This window comes from Phaseolus vulgaris, chromosome 6, assembly GCF_000499845.2.
Source record: "Phaseolus vulgaris cultivar G19833 chromosome 6, P. vulgaris v2.0, whole genome shotgun sequence".
NCBI classification, from domain to species: domain Eukaryota; kingdom Viridiplantae; phylum Streptophyta; class Magnoliopsida; order Fabales; family Fabaceae; genus Phaseolus; species Phaseolus vulgaris.
In genome coordinates this window covers 15618866-15635293 of record NC_023754.2, presented here as the reverse complement: position 1 = coordinate 15635293, position 16428 = coordinate 15618866, and the positions used below count along the sequence as shown (strand labels likewise).

The following is a 16428-nucleotide window of genomic DNA, read 5'->3' as shown; positions in this document are numbered from 1 at the left end:
GGATGTGATACAGATCTAAACCAACCCATGTACTCTTGAACGCAAGCGTCAGGATGACGTGCTATGGCATAGTCATGTATGACATAATCATTGAAATGTAACCATCGACGGTCCATTTCATTTGTATCCGAATGACCATGTCCAATTACAGATGGGTTGCGAGGGATGATCTGTGTATAGCCATACTGACGCAGAACACGTTCTGGCATGTGCAGCTGTGTCCAATTTCCAAGCCTCAAATAACCACAGAATAAGGAAATCCACTCGAATGGACGTTCTTCCCTGTGCTCGTTGTATGGACAAAACCGAATGAAAGCTGGTGTCAATGTATCCAACTGTGATCGTACAACAACAATTGAAGTACCTTTTCCAGCATCATACAGCCTGCACCGAGGTTGATCTTCAGAATACAATGCTTGCATACGTCTCATCCCTATAGACGGGAAATGCTCATAAATCCACCCCTGCAACAATGTTGCATAACCAGCTAGTTGCTTTGTATTTGCATAACTACAATCTCCTAGCTGTTCATACATGTGAGTTAGGGCAGCTGCTGCCCAAGAATATCCCCCGGTGAGCCTCAAATCAACAAAAAATCCAAGATAAAACACACTTACTGATGTAGCACTCTTGTCCGCAAAAATAGTGCAACCGACAAGGTGAAGTAAGTATGCTCTGGCAGCCACAGTCCACTGCCTCCTTGAGCATGCATCTTGATACACTTCTCTTAACCAGCTAAGGCACACATGAGCTCCCCGACAGTGTCTTGTTTCTTCAGATGCAAGTGCATGGTCAACATGGAGGGCTTCTACCAATAAATCAGTCGCCGAATCAGAATCTAAGGTTTCCTGTGTGTAAAACTGACCGACAATGGGTAAATGTAATAAATTTGACACATCATCAAGAGTGATGGTCATCTCCCCAACCGGTAAATGAAAACTGTTTGTCTCTGCATGCCACCTCTCTACAAAAGCACACAGCAGTCCTCGGTCTAGACTCTCATAACTAGCATGAAGCAGACCACCTAAGCCAGACAATTCTACAGCAGCTTCTATGCGCTCATGAGGTGCTCCTAACTTATTTATCTTCCTCCCATGTGAAACGACCTTCAGCTCACCACGATCCTACAATAATCAACATATATCATCAATAATCAGGAATACATAACAAATACAAAAATTTGTTTTTCATTACTTACCAAACCATCCCACAACTGTTTGGCTACGTGATGTTCATAATTAACAAGTAAGGACTTATCCAATGGCCCTCCTGGATAGCCTTCATCATCAACTTCAACTTCTTCTTGTTCAATATAATCTTCAAACTCTTCATTTGGAATTGAAGTACTAGACCCACCCCGTTTTCTTCTAATCGATGCAGTTGGACGCACACGATCCAAATTAGAACTTCCTCCACCTCTAGTCCGCACCATCTTACATTTCATAAAAGTAACATTCAATCCAACATATATAACAAAATTATAACACATATAGTTTAAAACACTTGTGAAAAATTTCACATTAATACGGATATTAATATCCGCAGACCAATAACAACAATCTGGATAAAAATATCCGCAAGTCAAACGTAGCTTACGGATAAAAATATCCGGAACCCACTTTTGAATTACGAACAAAAAATCCGGAACCAATTCTTGCACTACGGATAAAAATATCCGTAAGCCATTAATGAAGTCCGGATGAAAAAATCCGGATGCCAATATTCCTCTGCGGATAAATTTATCCGGAACAAAATGGTGGTCTACGGATAAAATTATCCGGAAGCAAATGGTGATCTGCGGATAAAATTATCCGGAATGTACTACTCTACGAAGAAAAATCCATGAACGGTACCTCAACTTCTTTGACGATGAAGCACTCACGACGAAGCAAACCAACTCTGCTCACGGTGGCTCACGGTGTCTCCCTGCAACTTCACGGTGGCTGCTGCTGCTTCACGGTGGCTGCTGCTTCACGGTGAAGAAGAAGAAGAAGAAGAAGAACCCTATTGTTGGGTGCAGGCATTGGGTGCAGATCATAATTTAAGTGTTTTTAATTTCATTAAGGGTAATATGGTCTTTTCACAAATCTGATTGGGTGCCAGTCACAAAGCATTGGGTGCAGGGAGAATGAGCCGTATGTGATTTGGCAAAATTGGGCCTACTGAAGACAGAACTTTTGAAAAATAAGTAGCCTTTTTTTCCTGCACCTCCCCAATTTCCGACCTGCACCCCCTCAATTGGGTGAAATAACCATATTACCTCATGAGTTTTACATTTTTCTCTCACGGTCATCACCATCGCCGTTGTAGAAGAAGAGAGGAAGAATGTTGTAAATGAAGAACAAGAGAGTTTAAGATTCAAAGATAAGAAAAACTTAACTTATAAGATATCTATGTAATTATCAACAAATAAACTCTTAACTTGAGGTTATTTAAATTTTAAACCAGAATATTTATAAAAAATAAAAATACATAAGGAGACTAAACTATTATTTGTTCGTGGAAACAAAAATTAAAAATAAAATACTTATAGAGATTAAAAACAAAAACTACAAATTATAAAGACTAAAATATGATATATCTATGGATGAAAATAAAATAAAAATTGAGATATTTAAAAAATATCTTTAATGTTAAACTAAAGTTGATTGATATATTTGTGTTCCAATAATTTGTTTAAAAAATTACTAAATTAATCAATTTTAAAATTAACTTTGAACTCTAATAATATTTATATTTATAAAAAATATAATAGTCAAGTAAATGTAGGTTTTATTTTAAAAAAAATTGAATGTATAGTTGTTAGATGTATAGAATTATAAAAACAGATTTGTTGGAGATCCCACATCGACTAGAGATTAGAGCATTTCATTGTATATAAGTGGGTGCAAACCTCAATCCTATGAGCCGATTTTATGGGGTTGAGTTAGGTTTAAAGTTCACTTCGTAATATGGTATCAGAGTTTACACCATACATTTCTTTAATAAATAAAAATTTATCCTAAATAATACTTAATATGAAAACTATATATATAAAAAAAATTATTAATTTTCATTGGCTTAATGAAAAATTAATAAATAGTTGTGTATATAAAAAAAAAGTTAACTGATCATGGATCATTCTAAATTAAAACTTAAGTAAAACAAGTGAAAATATATATACTTTTAACAATAAAAAATTATAATCTTTTTAATGTCCAATAATTTTTTTATTTTAATCCTTAAAAATATATTATTTTTTAGTTTAATATTTGATGACCTATGATGTACACTTTTAATTATATGATTATTGTTAAGTTGACTAAAATTCAAATAAGTAATTTTTATATTTTATTGAGATTTTTCATTTTGTCCATTAACAAAAACAGTTTTAGAGAGACATTGGAATATATTTGAAGGACCGAAACTAATAAAAAGTTAAAATATATATTTATTTATGGCTATGAATTCTATTAAAAATTTATGAAAAAATAATTTATTAAAAAATTATTATCTTGTAAAATAATAACTAAATACTTTTGATATATTTATTATTTTTAAATTGATAAACAATTGCTTACGCTAGATATTAGTTATTTCAAATATCTTCAATCAAATATAAAATAATCTTAAAATATACATTATATTACTTAAGAATAAAAAGTTGAATCTAAAATAATTATGAGATTGTAATCAACTACACATTTTAATTAAAATATTTGATTACTGAATTTGCAGGATTTCCAAAATATGAATTTCATCAATAAAATAGTTATCATTGCTCTCAAAACTAAAATATAAAAGGGCGTTGACTAAAATTTGAAATTTTTTTCTTTCCTAATGAAGAGATTGTGAGGTTATGCATTTTGTTTTCTGTTTTTTATCCGTGCAAATAAAAACAAAAACAAAAACGTGTTAAATTTTAAAAAATAAAATAAAATTTGGGTTAACATTTTTTAATTGTATGTGCAGATAAAATTTTATTTTATTTCTAAATTTTCTTAACACTACTGTAATAAGTTTTTTTTTTCACATCAGAGAGAGGTTTGGAATATATTTGAAGAATAAAAACAAATAAAAAAATAGAAAAAATGATAAATCTATCTGTCTATATATATTGTAATGGATATTAAATTATATTGATAATATTCATAAAATAAAAAATTATAAATAAATAACAAATTATTAATAACTAAATACTTTGTATATATTTACTGTTTTTAGATTGATAGGTTGCTTACACCTTACACTTCAATAAAATCATTAAATATAAAGACAAAAGATAATTAATCATATTAAATTAAATATTATTTTAAAAACTTAAAAATTATTGGTATATAAAGTGTTTCTATTAATAATAAAGATTTATAAAATAGTTTTTAAATTGATATCTAAATTAGTTATTAAGATTTTAACTAGTTTAGGTTTTAGGGCTTAGGGTATTTTATACTAAAAAGAGTAATATGGACTAATTTAAAATATAAAATAGTTAGTACCTAAAAATTTGATAGTTAATAGTTAAATATTAATTTAAAAATTATTTTATAATTTGTTATTAATAATAAAAACTAATTTATAAAACAGTCTCTAATTTAATCAAGTAACCAACTATTTTAATCTTTAAAATTAGTTTTAATTTAATAAGTTTTTTTGTGTTAATTCCTTAAAATATCCTCAATTAAATATAAAATAATCTTAAAATATACAAAATATTAGTTAAGAATAAAAGGTTGATTATCATTGATATCAAAACTAGAATATAAAATAACTTTATTTGACTAAAATTTGAAATTTTTTAGGTTGTATTATATAGCATTTTCTTGGAAGAGATTTTGTTAATGATGAAATTTTAATAATGTCGCTTTTTTCTGTTTTAAAATGTGCAAATAAAATAACATTAATTAAAAAAAAAATCAAGATTTTTTGTTAATATTTTTTAATTGTATGCATATAGATAAAATTTTCTTATCTTATCTTATTTTGGTTAACAAGTTTATTTTATCTATTTCTATATATATTCATCAAACTATAAAATTGAGTTTTACAGACATCATATCATCTCTTTTTTGAATTTGCCTACACACTTTTCTCTACTCCTCACTTTTTTTTCTTTGCTTTTCACACTAACCTCACCCAGTCATGGCCATGATTTCAAGTGAGATATTTCCTATTTGTACTTATTTGCCAGCAAAATCTCTTTACAGATTTAAAGCTGTGAGCAAGGGGTTCTGCAATCTTCTAAAAGAAGGTTTTTTCTAGTGAATCATGTTCATAACTCGTTGAAAAGAGATGATACATGTTTCTTCTTACAACTAGAGAGACCGTGCAATGAAGAAGTTAAGTTGCACCCATTACCTTTGCAGCAAGGATCAGGAGTGTCCGGCGAGGTTCTCCAGTTCTTCTCAAAATCCAGTCAAATATTAGCTTCAATCAAGGATTGATACTTTGTCGTGCAACAGATAAGACACCTTCTGAATTTTTCATCTGCAACCCAGCTACAAAGTCTCGGTTGCCAATTTCTTTACCAATCCATGATGAAAATTTGAATGCACAGGCACATGTAATGATCATGTTGTTGGAGTGTTATGATGAGTTTGATGATTACATGGTGGTTCATTTTGAAACCCCAACTGATTGGTCTTCAGATTATGCATGCAAAATTTTGAAGCCTCGAGAAGGATTGTGGAAACCAATGGAAAAGGGTTTCTGTGCAGGTGGTAGAAATATGAAGTTTAACATGCCTGTGCATGACAATGGAGTCATCCACTTCATTTCAGATTGTGGCTCTTACATCACTAAAGGGAGCCCTTATTTTGAACCCTATATAATGTCCTACAATATCAAGAATGGCACCTCCACAATGCTCAAGTTGTCCAAAACTGCTAGAAAGAGCTCAACTGATCAGAAGTGTGACATGAGCATTTTCAACTGGGGTAAGGTGTCAATGGCAAGTTCCTCCATTTGCTTGGTAAGACTTAAAAGATTTACTTTCAAAGTTTGGGTTTTGAAAGATTATAAAACAAGTAGGTGGAGGAGAGTTATGAAGTTAAAAACAAAAGAAATGGGTTTGAAGGAAAAATACCCTACAATCACAGGCTTCACGGTTATGAATGGTGAACTTCTCATTTTTGCTACTGAAAAATATATCTACTGTTGTGGCTTGACCGGAGAAAACTACATGAAGATTGAGGAAATATGTGAAAACAAATGTAAATACTATGTTTCTCTTACTTCATACATGGATACTCTTCGTCCATGTGGACCTGGAGCTATATCTTTGCCATGTTAGAATTCTTATAAATGTTTGATTTGTAGAAGAAATAAATGTAACTCTTTTATGTTTTTTTTTATCATACTTTGTTATTATAATTTCTCTTTACCAAATAGTAATATTGTTATGATAAATTTCATACTAATTGTTTCAATTTAATCGATATTTTAAATTAAAATAAAATCTACATAATATTTTATTAGGATCTTAATTTTTTAAAAATCTATTGAATATTTTACTAAATTCATATTTTTGTTTATTTTCACTATTAAAATGAGAATATCTTGTTTGTGGCATGAATATTCAATTTAAAGTAATGAGAAAACATAGTGTTGAATAAAATTTAACTACCAATTGGAGTGAAATCAGTAGCAAAGAAAAGGCTAATCCACATGGAAGATATATTTTTTCTTAAGAAGTCCCACATTGTTCGCCTTATTTCTCAGGACGCAATTTATATATGTTGAGTTTAAAACCTGAAAATTTGACATGGTATCCAATAGTTCATTTTGGTATCTTGTCTGATAGTGGGGAGGTGTTTGTTAGAGTGGGGACATGTTTTTTGGTCAATAGTAACCATTGAAGAGGTAAAGTGACCATATTATTATAAACCAATTCTTTATGTTTTTCCCATTTCACTTATCACTTCAGTTGTTGGGTGATTCAGCAACTGCCATTATTACTCGTTTTGTATCTATTTGGCTATTGGACTGTTCCTAAATCATCACTTGCACCCATGGATTCACGCACGAACCACATCAAGCACAACAAAAACAAAATGGAAACATACATATACAAGGTTATGACTCGTTGAAATTTATAGTGATTAACTCTTTTTTGAAATATATAGGGTTAACCCTTTTTGGAAAATCAAAACAAAAAAACTAATTAAGACCAAATGCTTAAGCCCTAGAATTTTGTGGTGAAGGACTAAAATCCCAGTTCTTCAAACTTCACACAGGTTCAAACAGTAGCAAACCTAGTAGATTTTCCATAGCATCACCCGCCTAAGCTGTAGGAATTAAGTGAAGTTGATGATGAATTGGTACCTTGTCCTCCAATAGTCACTCCCTGACCCTTCAAAAATCAAAAGGAAGTTGTTAGTTTAGTATGTTTAGAATAATTGAATACTGTAATTTTAACTTCTAAACTTACACATTGGCAAAATGCTCTGTGGCACACTCTGGCGAAATAGTAATATTCTGGAGAATAACATGCGGCACATGTTGGATCATCCAATGTTCTCTTCCTCCATTGGGAACAATGCTTTGTTCAAATTCAGTTGGCATCTTCCAGACAGTGAGAACTTCAAGTTTCTCTAAGTGTTGAATGCCAGAGGGTACCCTCTTGAGTTTGGGGATTTCCTTTAAACGAAGTTTTTCCAAAGAATGCAATGCTCCTCTATCAAAACATATGGAAGTCAAGTTTTGCAAACATTTGAGCCGTAGTTCCTTTAGTGTCTGAAACCCTCCCTTTTGAAAATGCAAGGCTTCACCTTCATAAGCATGGGATTTGATAGAGAGGAACAACAAATTTGGCATATCCTTTATTGATTCCAATGGATCATTAGTTAAATGAGAGTACACCAAAGACAGTTTCACAAGATTTTGAAGTTGTGGAATCCAATTTGGTAACACTTTTAACGTTCCACATAGGTAAAGCTTCCTAAGTGCATTCAGAGATGACTTAAAGTGCAAATCAATAACTTCATCATCATCTTCTACATATATATGCAGTGTCTTCAAGAACTGCATCTCATTGACTGAGGAACATAGAGTATCACTGTGTTCTCCCTTAAAATTAGTAATCCTCATATCCCTTAATTGTTTTAGCTTTCCTAGCTCTCTAATCACCACTCCATCGTCATCAATTTCCAGAAACAGTATCTTTTGTAAGGATGCCATGCTTCCAATAGTATCCTTCACTGAAGTGGAAGATATTTCGTCAGCCATAAGATGACGTAGCTTTCTGAGATTGCAAATCTCCTCTGGCATGTCATACACTTCTGTTTCTCGTACATCCAAGGTCTCCAAGTTTTGGAGCTTACCAATGGATTTTGGAAGACTTTTTATCCATGAATTCCTGAAGCTCAGATATTTCAAGTGGATTAGATTCCCCAAAATTTCAGGAACATCATCTATCATAACTTCTTCAAAATCAAGTACCTTCAATGGCATGTATTTTGCAAGTATTCCACCAACGCAACTTTCAAAACATTCTACATATGAGAAAAATAGAATTGACCGAATGTGTGATCCTTCAACAATTAAATCATCACAATCGGTTTCTATTGTTAAGCGTCTAATGATTCCACCAGACATTGACATATTATTCTCACCCATATACTGACAAAACCCTGTATCCTTCATTTTTCCACTGATCATTTCATGTATTGAGTCATGAACACGACACCCTCTAGCTTTTCCATCTATGGAAAATGAAGATACTTGCACCAAACTTCTAGTAATCAACTCCTTTAAATGTTTTTGTGCAACTTCTTCCAAAGTTTTTCCTCTTTCCTGTTTGATAAACCCTTCAGCAATCCACTGCCGAATCAATTTACCAGATTTAACTTCATAGTCTTCTGGATACATTCCAAAATACAGTAAGCATAATCTGAGATTGTAGGGCAAGTCATTGTAACTTAAACTTAAAATTTTTGTTATACTACTTAACTCAGAGTTACTTTCCAACTTTAAACTTAGATTTTTACTAAATTTTGCCCATTTAGCTGCAGTTTGAACTTTTTGAGATAATAGACCACCGATGGCCACAATTGCTAGAGGTAAACCTTTACACTTTCTAACAATTTCAAGAGATATATCTTTAAGTTCTTCTGGACAACCTCCGTTAGAACCATAAAATGCCTTCTTACATAGCAATCTCAAAGATTCTTCTTCACTTAAAGGTTCTTCAAGCTTATGCACTTCAATAAAAGAAGATTTCTTACAAAAGTAAGCAACATTTTCGTACCTGGTTGTGATTAATATTCTGCTTTTATTCTTATCATCAATCATAGCAGATTCAATGTCATCCCAAAATTTTTTATTCCACACGTCGTCGAACAAGACAACATACCTCCTATTCTGCAAGTGCTTCCGAACTTCTTTTATCAACGACCTTCGATCCATTGCAGCAAAATTTTGAGGAAGAACCTCCTTTTTCTCACCGCAAAGCTCCTTCAACATATCCTGTAGCAAGATTTCTACTTTATAGGATTGAGACACTGTGATCAATGCATGACACTCAAAGTCGTTATGGACCTTGTCAAAAGCTTGCTTTGCTAGAGTGGTTTTTCCCACCCCTGGAATTCCTACAACAGAGACTACAGTGCGTTCTTCTCGTCCATTTGTCAACCAATTTTTCAATATATGCCTAGGGCCATCAAGGCCCACAACATCATCTTCCTTGACAGAGAGAGGATCCATTCGAAGTTGGTGCCAGGTGATATTTTGATTTCCTCTTGAACGGTTTGGTTTTCGTTCTAAAGGAAATTTGTTTTGAAAACCATCTCTTTCAGCATGAGCAAGTGATTTAACATCCTGAATCTTATACGCTATTTGAAGGCGAAGTATGAGAGTTTTGATGTACCCAACACCCTCACAGAGTAAAGCTGCACATCGAGGATCATCTTCAGGTTGCTTTTCCTCACAGATCACATATTCATCGATGACATCTTCCATGAGAAAAGTTGCTTCTCTCAGTTGCATCACCCTTCTTTTGATTCTCTCCCGCCTACTGGTATCTTCTTCATCTTCAGCCAGTTTATCTGCATCTTTGATGAAATCTTGAAAGGCATCAAGTTCATCAGTAAGGTCTGCAACTTCTTTTGGGAGATCTCTCAGCATTTTCATAGCTTCAAACAATTTTGGAAGCACATGCTGATTAGCGAAGGACACTGCAGTTTCTGCCATTTCAGTCTAGCTAGCTTTGTTTTCTTTTGATTTGTGGTGAGTGCAGAACTTTATGTAGTTCAAGATTATATATAGGCAGTAGTAAGAGGAGGACTTTGAGTTTCGCTTCTCAATTCTTTCATTTATTCAGCAAGTTGGATTCATAACTAATTTATTGGATTTGACTTCTCATGTTGTTGCTTAAAAGGATCATGCCCATCATCAAAAATACTTTTTGGATTGTTTACACATTATTAAATATCATCCATTGGTCCAAAAACACATGCATGCTAGTTTGACTTTCTGCAGATATGTGGGAGCATGCCATGCCAGCATTGAATTTGCATTTTGTTAATGTTAATTAGTTGTCACCTATAATTTTTAAGCTTGCTGCACCTATAAGAAAGTTAAATTTCATCTCATCTCACAAAAAGTCATAGCATCTGATAAAGAAAACAGATTGTGGTTAAGTTTTGATCTGTTTATATTCAGTTTCAGATAATGTGTCATGAAAGTATGAAAACAAATTATGAGGTGAATATAGTGATTCATATTACTTTTTGTCTTTAATTAAACAATAATGTTAATTATATTGTTTATGGAGAACGAGCTAGATGCTTGTCTTGTCAGTATTATTTTTGGCAACAAAAGTCGTAACCCTGCTTGGGAATTTAATGGCATGCCATTTATGAAATACTAGCGTTTGAATGTTGCATTGGCTATGTAGTTTTAGCTTAAAACTTCAGTTAAAAACTTTATTTCTTACCAATGTGCATCTGAACTTTGCATCTGCAATGTTTAAGGGAATAGAAAAGAAACTGAATAATTTGTTAACCAGGTACTGAATTTCAAGAATTGAACTCTAAAACTTCACTTGGACTTTTCTTGCATGTAATTCATCTTCATCTTGTATCTTTATATTAGACATTGTGTTTGAAATCATTCTCCTGTGAAATAGTCATGTCAATCTTTCTTTCTATTTCTAGTTTATTCTCTTGATTACTTTTGGATGAGTTTTGAGAAGAAGAAAAGAAATTGAGACGAGTTGAAGATATAAAATCAACAGTCACTTAATCTTGTTCCATCTCATGATTCTCATTGCTATTTATTTATTAGAGCTCTTTCTGTTTGATTTATAGATTATAATTTTGTGTTTTTGTTACTGTTGAAAATGTTATCTGAAAAACAACTTTCTGGTCATTCAAAGTGAGAAAAAAAAGAAACCAATTTAAAATTGAATCTCAAAAGGTTGTCCTTAGAATTTCTATTCAGAAGGATGAAAATCTAGAAAATTTATGCTCTAAAGCTGAAATTCTAGAGAATGAAGAACAAGAACGAGATATATACGAAGAGTAGGATATTTTACTTAAAAATAATGAGATTCAAGATTATTTTCATAATGAAACTGATAATAATTCTTATGTTAAAAGCTGTAAAATTAAGCGTTGAAAGTTTAATTATTAACTCTGGACACAAACATGTTGGGAAGTCTTATAAATGTTGTAATTGCAATTAAAACAGACTAGAGATATAAGAGAAGCTTCACTTCAATTAGTTGAACAAGATAATGATTCAGGTTTAAGAGCGAAATTAAATCTTTAGCATGTATGGAATTGGAACTTAGTAGGAATGATTATTTGGTATGAACTATTGACTATTATAAATGGAATTAATAAAAGTTCGCAAACAAAATATATATGTGTTGATGTGGCTATAAAACTTGTAAAAGGTTTAATTAAGTACTTAGAGAAATATTGAGAATATGGTTTTGTAAATGCTATTGTTACTGAGAAAACATACAAATAAAATGGATATTAAATTGGAAATTAAAAATTTACTGGATACTTATGGCAAAACCAATCATATATTAATAAATTGAAACCCCTATTGATTTTTCTGAAAACATTCTATTGTTTCTCTAATGCATGTATAACTTAAATTACTATTACATCTCTTGGAAGATGTTTTTTCGAAATAAAAACTGCTAAAATCTTATTTGCAATCTGTTATCTCACAAAATAGATTAAATTGCTTAACTCTAATTTATATTGAAAACAATTTCTTAAAATATCTTGGTTATGAAAGAATTATTGATGATTTTCCAATATAAAAAATACAGATAGAGGGATAGAATCATAGGCTAGTGTCAAATAGTTTGAGAGAATTGCAATCTTAGAAAAAAAACACACTGATTGACTAAAAGAGGATGAATGAGATCCAATGGTGTTTTATTTATAGAGAAATTATTAATAACTAACCATCAAGAAACTACCCGATCAACTTACCTACCCCACTAACTATTCTGATACATGCATAACCCATAATCCAAGAAAGCTTCTGTTCACAGTGTTATACTTTCCTTTTCATACTTTATCCAACTCACAAATGTGTTATGGGTGAATCATAGGATACCTTTCATGTACAATCAGAACTTGCTAGTGCACATGTCAAATGTCAACAAAAACCTGGTAATATTGCAATAGTTCAGGAAGAAAAGGAAAGTAAAAAATCTCACGAGGAGGGTGATTCATACGTGCTACAAAATTTAGTTACACTCTTACTTTTGTCAATAGAAGAAATGCCATAGAATTCTTCTAGGTACGCCAAAGCTTCTGAGTTGCTGTTACAAACCTTCCACAATGATGCAACCTCTCCTTTAGAGACAGTTCCCCAACCCTCACAGTCATTTAAGAAATCAAGCAGCTTTGAATAAAATGAATCATAGTTCATCAAGAGCAAGGGAACAGGAAACTTTGATCCAATCCGTTCCAGCTGAATCAATGCCATCATCTCAAACACCTCATCTAAAGTACCAATCCCACCAGGAAGGGCAACCACGGCAGTCTTATCAAATGAGTTGTTCCTCACTACAGCATCCACCAGCCCATGCTTCCTTGCAGAGAAAAACCTGAGCAAAAACGTTAAAACAATTCATGCAGCCAATTACATATATGTCAATAGAACATGTTATTGATCAACAGTTGAAGATTACCTGCAGGTGAGGTAATTTTCTGATGGTAAGTATGGATGAAAGTTAGATGCTGTCCATTCACCAGCTTCTTTTCCTATCTTGAATCCACCGACTGGTTTTCCTGCTAGCATGGCACCTTGAGTAACAGCGTCCATTAGCCCTGGTCCAGCCCCTGACCAAGAAGTGCAGTCCAAAAGATTTGCTATCTGCGCAGCAGGATATATGAAAAAAATAATCACAACTTGTAACACCCTTTGCCACTATCACTGCTGTTAATGCCAGAATCCATGTGAATAGATAACAACTGAATGAGATCTTATACAATACCCACAAACATCTAAGCTGAAAAAAGAGGCAGGAAGCTATTGTAAGAATTTACTTGCCTCTTTAGCCAGCTCTTGTGTCTGCACATAATGTGAATGACTGGGTCCCATCCTTGAAGAACCCAGATACACAGCTCCTCTCCCTAATCTGTTTATGAGTTCATAACATTTTTTAATCTCTTCTCTAACCTGTAATATTAAGAAAACAGAAAAGGAGTGAGGAATCAGTTTCCTGGATTATCACTGGAATTACGAAAAAATCTTTATATGAAGTTAAACAAGAGGGAATGAATTAACAGCATAGCAAAACTCGGTGTAAAGTGTTTTTCCAGTGAACTCAAATATGTAACAATTACGATTGGTCCCTGCCATTAAACACTATTATTTCTGTAGTGCTTCATAGAGCTGCATCAAACACCAAGAGTTTGCACTAGTTATAGGCACCAGAGATTGAGATATTAAGTCCAAATATACTTAGAGTGACACCTGCTTGATTAAGCCAAAAATATATTGCCCCAAGTCAAGACCAGATAGAATTTACCGTAGGTCATGCAACACTTTGCATCATATATTGCATCTTACATTTCTTAAGCTCTCTCCTTTAAATGAGGCATATCCATGATATTCATTATATAATCAATAGCACCATCCACCAAGTGCAAGAAAAAATATAAAAATTGAAAACGAATTTAAGAACCAATACTCTCTGAGGCAGCAAAATAGTAAGGCGGTTAGTAGACATGTCAGAAGCCAACAACTACTTCAGCCCTACTAAAATATGAATTTCATGACTAGAAAACACAAAACCTTCTAGATACAGATCATGTTATAAGTTACTTTTCCAGATAGGAATGTAAAATTCAATTAGAACTTAGTTTTTCATAGATTAAAATATTCCTATCAGCAAATTGAAAACTCGACAGAATAAATATTCCTATCTTCCCATCATTGTAGCGCAGGCAATTCTTCTATCAATTATCAACAACACATTCCCAAAAACAGATTCAATTGAACACATCTTACCACTGGTTACACCCTCTGAACTAAAACATCACACAGCCATCAGTTGTCACCCCCACTGCTTACATGGATTTAACCCCTACTCTTCCAAGCAACCCAACTAAACAGAAACTTTCATATCACAAAAGGGTTTCAACTTTCACCAATTCCCATCAAATTTATGCAGCAAGAAATAAACAAATAAGCAAAAGGCACTAACTTTGACAAGATGGTAAATGCTACCTCATCTGGGCTCTTCCTCTCATCCAAGTCACTGAACTCTTGCTTGCTTAGAGAAATCTTTCTTTGAAGGGCCTTGGGCTTTGAGAACTTGAAACCAATTATATTGCTCTCTTGTCTTTTGTACAAAAAGTGGCACTTGATTCTTGCTTCGTGAGTGTTTCTCAGTGCAATATGAGTACCCAACGAAGCTGCCACTGAGAAACCCATCCCTCAGATTCCTAAAGGCTTCAACTTTTGAAGCCTTGTAAGCACCCAAAATTCAAGGTCTGAGTTTTCTAGGAACATAAACAATATAAGGTCATTGCAGAAAAAGGAATCAGGAATCAGGAATGAACAAGGTGCTCTTCTTCTCACCCTCTTACATCTACAATGCTGTATAAAATTATCACATTACCCTCACCCATTCTCATGAGTGTTTTAAAAAATATTTAATTATGCTTTCAGTGTAAATCTGATTTTGTTTTCTCAAAATAAAAATTATTTTAATTCCTCAAATTCCACAAAAGAAAATTAATTTACAAACGTTAAATTTGAGAAAAATAAAAATAATTTAAAAAATTCATTTAAATATATCAAAGTGTTAATAACTTCTTCATGAAGATTGTTCCAAATAATCTTAATAAGTTGAATGGATTTGCATTCGTGAATAAATAAATTTAATAACTTTAACTAAGAAAAACTTTTATCAACATCCACCCAGCAATATTGATTTATATTAATTGAAAATAATTTTGTTCCTGTCAATAAAAAAAACTCTGTCAATATAAAACAAAAAAATCTCTATTAAATTAACTGAACTAACACTCTAATTGACACGTTGATATAAAGACAATTTTCATTAATATCAATTAAAAAAGGGTTTACTGAAAAATAAAGTAATTATTTATAACTTCATAAATAAATGAAAGTATAATTTGTAGTGTGTTTTTTGTTTTCATTACTTCAACTTTTTGTATGATAAATATTATTTGTTAATTATAATTCAATTTTTCTATATAATGAGTAGCTTGTTAATAATTTGAAGATTATTGGATAATGAAATGTTATTCTTTTTTTACCATTTACTTGTTAAAGTGGTAATAATACTATTTTTTGATGTTTTTTTCTCATCAAAGAGAGCTTCCCCAAGGAGACTATTTATCCCCATATTTATACTACTAATGCATGGAGAAGTGATTCAATCAAGGTTCAAAGTGGTGTTTGGCAACTTGTAAAGGTTTCTAGGAATGGTTCCACTATTATTTATTTATTTATTTATAACTATTTTCTAATTATTATTAAAAATATTCTTTGCATTCAGATAAGATTATTTAAATAATCTCTTCTTAAAATTTGTTTAGTTTTGGAATTGAAAGCTTTTCTTGATAGGTTCTACAAATACTTTTGCATAATATGGCCAACCTTTTCAAAATGTATGGGCAGTATTCAATAAAATCGAGTGGTGCAGAAAGAAGATAAAACCCATTACAGAGTAGGCTTTAATTTACACTAGGTTGGCCATTTACTTCCTCCACTATCATAATTACTAATTGCACCTCAATACTAACAGCAAAAATCTAAAATACCACAGACACCATCATTCTTTACTGCACTCAATGAGAGGAAGACAGAGAGAGAGAATAACACATTGGGTTTGGTGAAAACTAGAAAGTTTTTTTTATGTGCTCTAAAAAATTTGTTTCAAAAAATAATTTGATCTAGAAACTTTTTTTATATGTTTAAAAAATACGGTGGTGCAATTAGTAATTC

The 16428-nt window shown here is 32.2% G+C and overlaps 4 protein-coding genes across 4 annotated transcripts; 1 reads left to right on the top strand and 3 right to left on the bottom strand.

The window, feature by feature from the left end:
• Positions 1–145: 145 nt before the first annotated feature.
• Positions 146–1432, bottom strand: LOC137833448 (protein MAIN-LIKE 1-like). Its single transcript, XM_068641799.1, has 3 exons — positions 1199–1432; positions 307–1124; positions 146–215 (listed from the first exon to the last, which is right to left on the bottom strand). Exons 1-3 carry the CDS (start codon positions 1430–1432, stop codon positions 146–148), a joined length of 1122 nt encoding a protein of 373 aa, XP_068497900.1.
• A 3686-nt stretch (positions 1433–5118) lies between these two features.
• On the top strand, positions 5119–6268 carry LOC137833447 (uncharacterized). Its single transcript, XM_068641798.1, has 2 exons — positions 5119–5227; positions 5343–6268. The coding sequence occupies exons 1-2, from the start codon at positions 5119–5121 to the stop codon at positions 6266–6268; spliced, it is 1035 nt and encodes a 344-aa protein (XP_068497899.1).
• A 777-nt stretch (positions 6269–7045) lies between these two features.
• Positions 7046–10206, bottom strand: LOC137833068 (disease resistance protein RPM1-like). Its single transcript, XM_068641450.1, has 2 exons — positions 7406–10206; positions 7046–7327 (listed from the first exon to the last, which is right to left on the bottom strand). The coding sequence occupies exons 1-2, from the start codon at positions 10162–10164 to the stop codon at positions 7315–7317; spliced, it is 2772 nt and encodes a 923-aa protein (XP_068497551.1). The 5' UTR covers positions 10165–10206; the 3' UTR covers positions 7046–7314.
• Positions 10207–12335: 2129 nt separating this feature from the next.
• On the bottom strand, positions 12336–15098 carry LOC137831298 (probable cytokinin riboside 5'-monophosphate phosphoribohydrolase LOGL3). Its single transcript, XM_068638916.1, has 4 exons — positions 14680–15098; positions 13498–13626; positions 13136–13320; positions 12336–13051 (listed from the first exon to the last, which is right to left on the bottom strand). The coding sequence occupies exons 1-4, from the start codon at positions 14884–14886 to the stop codon at positions 12655–12657; spliced, it is 918 nt and encodes a 305-aa protein (XP_068495017.1). The 5' UTR covers positions 14887–15098; the 3' UTR covers positions 12336–12654.
• Between the last annotated feature and the right edge of the window lie 1330 nt (positions 15099–16428).

Bases quoted from the DNA above. Each gene is read 5' to 3' on its own strand.
- LOC137831298 (XM_068638916.1), bottom strand. From the start codon at position 14,886: ATGGGTTTCTCAGTGGCAGCTTCGTTGGGTACTCATATTGCACTGAGA. The intron at 13,321-13,497 runs GCAAGTAAATTC...CCTGCTGCGCAG, and splicing joins CACAAGAGCTGGCTAAAGAG to ATAGCAAATCTTTTGGACTG. The intron at 13,052-13,135 runs GTAATCTTCAAC...GTTTTTGCTCAG, and splicing joins GAAAATTACCTCACCTGCAG to GTTTTTCTCTGCAAGGAAGC.
- LOC137833068 (XM_068641450.1), bottom strand. From the start codon at position 10,164: ATGGCAGAAACTGCAGTGTCCTTCGCTAATCAGCATGTGCTTCCAAAA.
- LOC137833448 (XM_068641799.1), bottom strand. From the start codon at position 1,432: ATGGTGCGGACTAGAGGTGGAGGAAGTTCTAATTTGGATCGTGTGCGT. The intron at 1,125-1,198 runs GTAAGTAATGAA...TGATTATTGTAG, and splicing joins AACAGTTGTGGGATGGTTTG to GATCGTGGTGAGCTGAAGGT. The intron at 216-306 runs GTTTTGTCCATA...AATTGGACACAG, and splicing joins TTGACACCAGCTTTCATTCG to CTGCACATGCCAGAACGTGT.
- LOC137833447 (XM_068641798.1), top strand. From the start codon at position 5,119: ATGGCCATGATTTCAAGTGAGATATTTCCTATTTGTACTTATTTGCCA. The intron at 5,228-5,342 runs GTTTTTTCTAGT...TTACCTTTGCAG, and splicing joins CTGCAATCTTCTAAAAGAAG to CAAGGATCAGGAGTGTCCGG.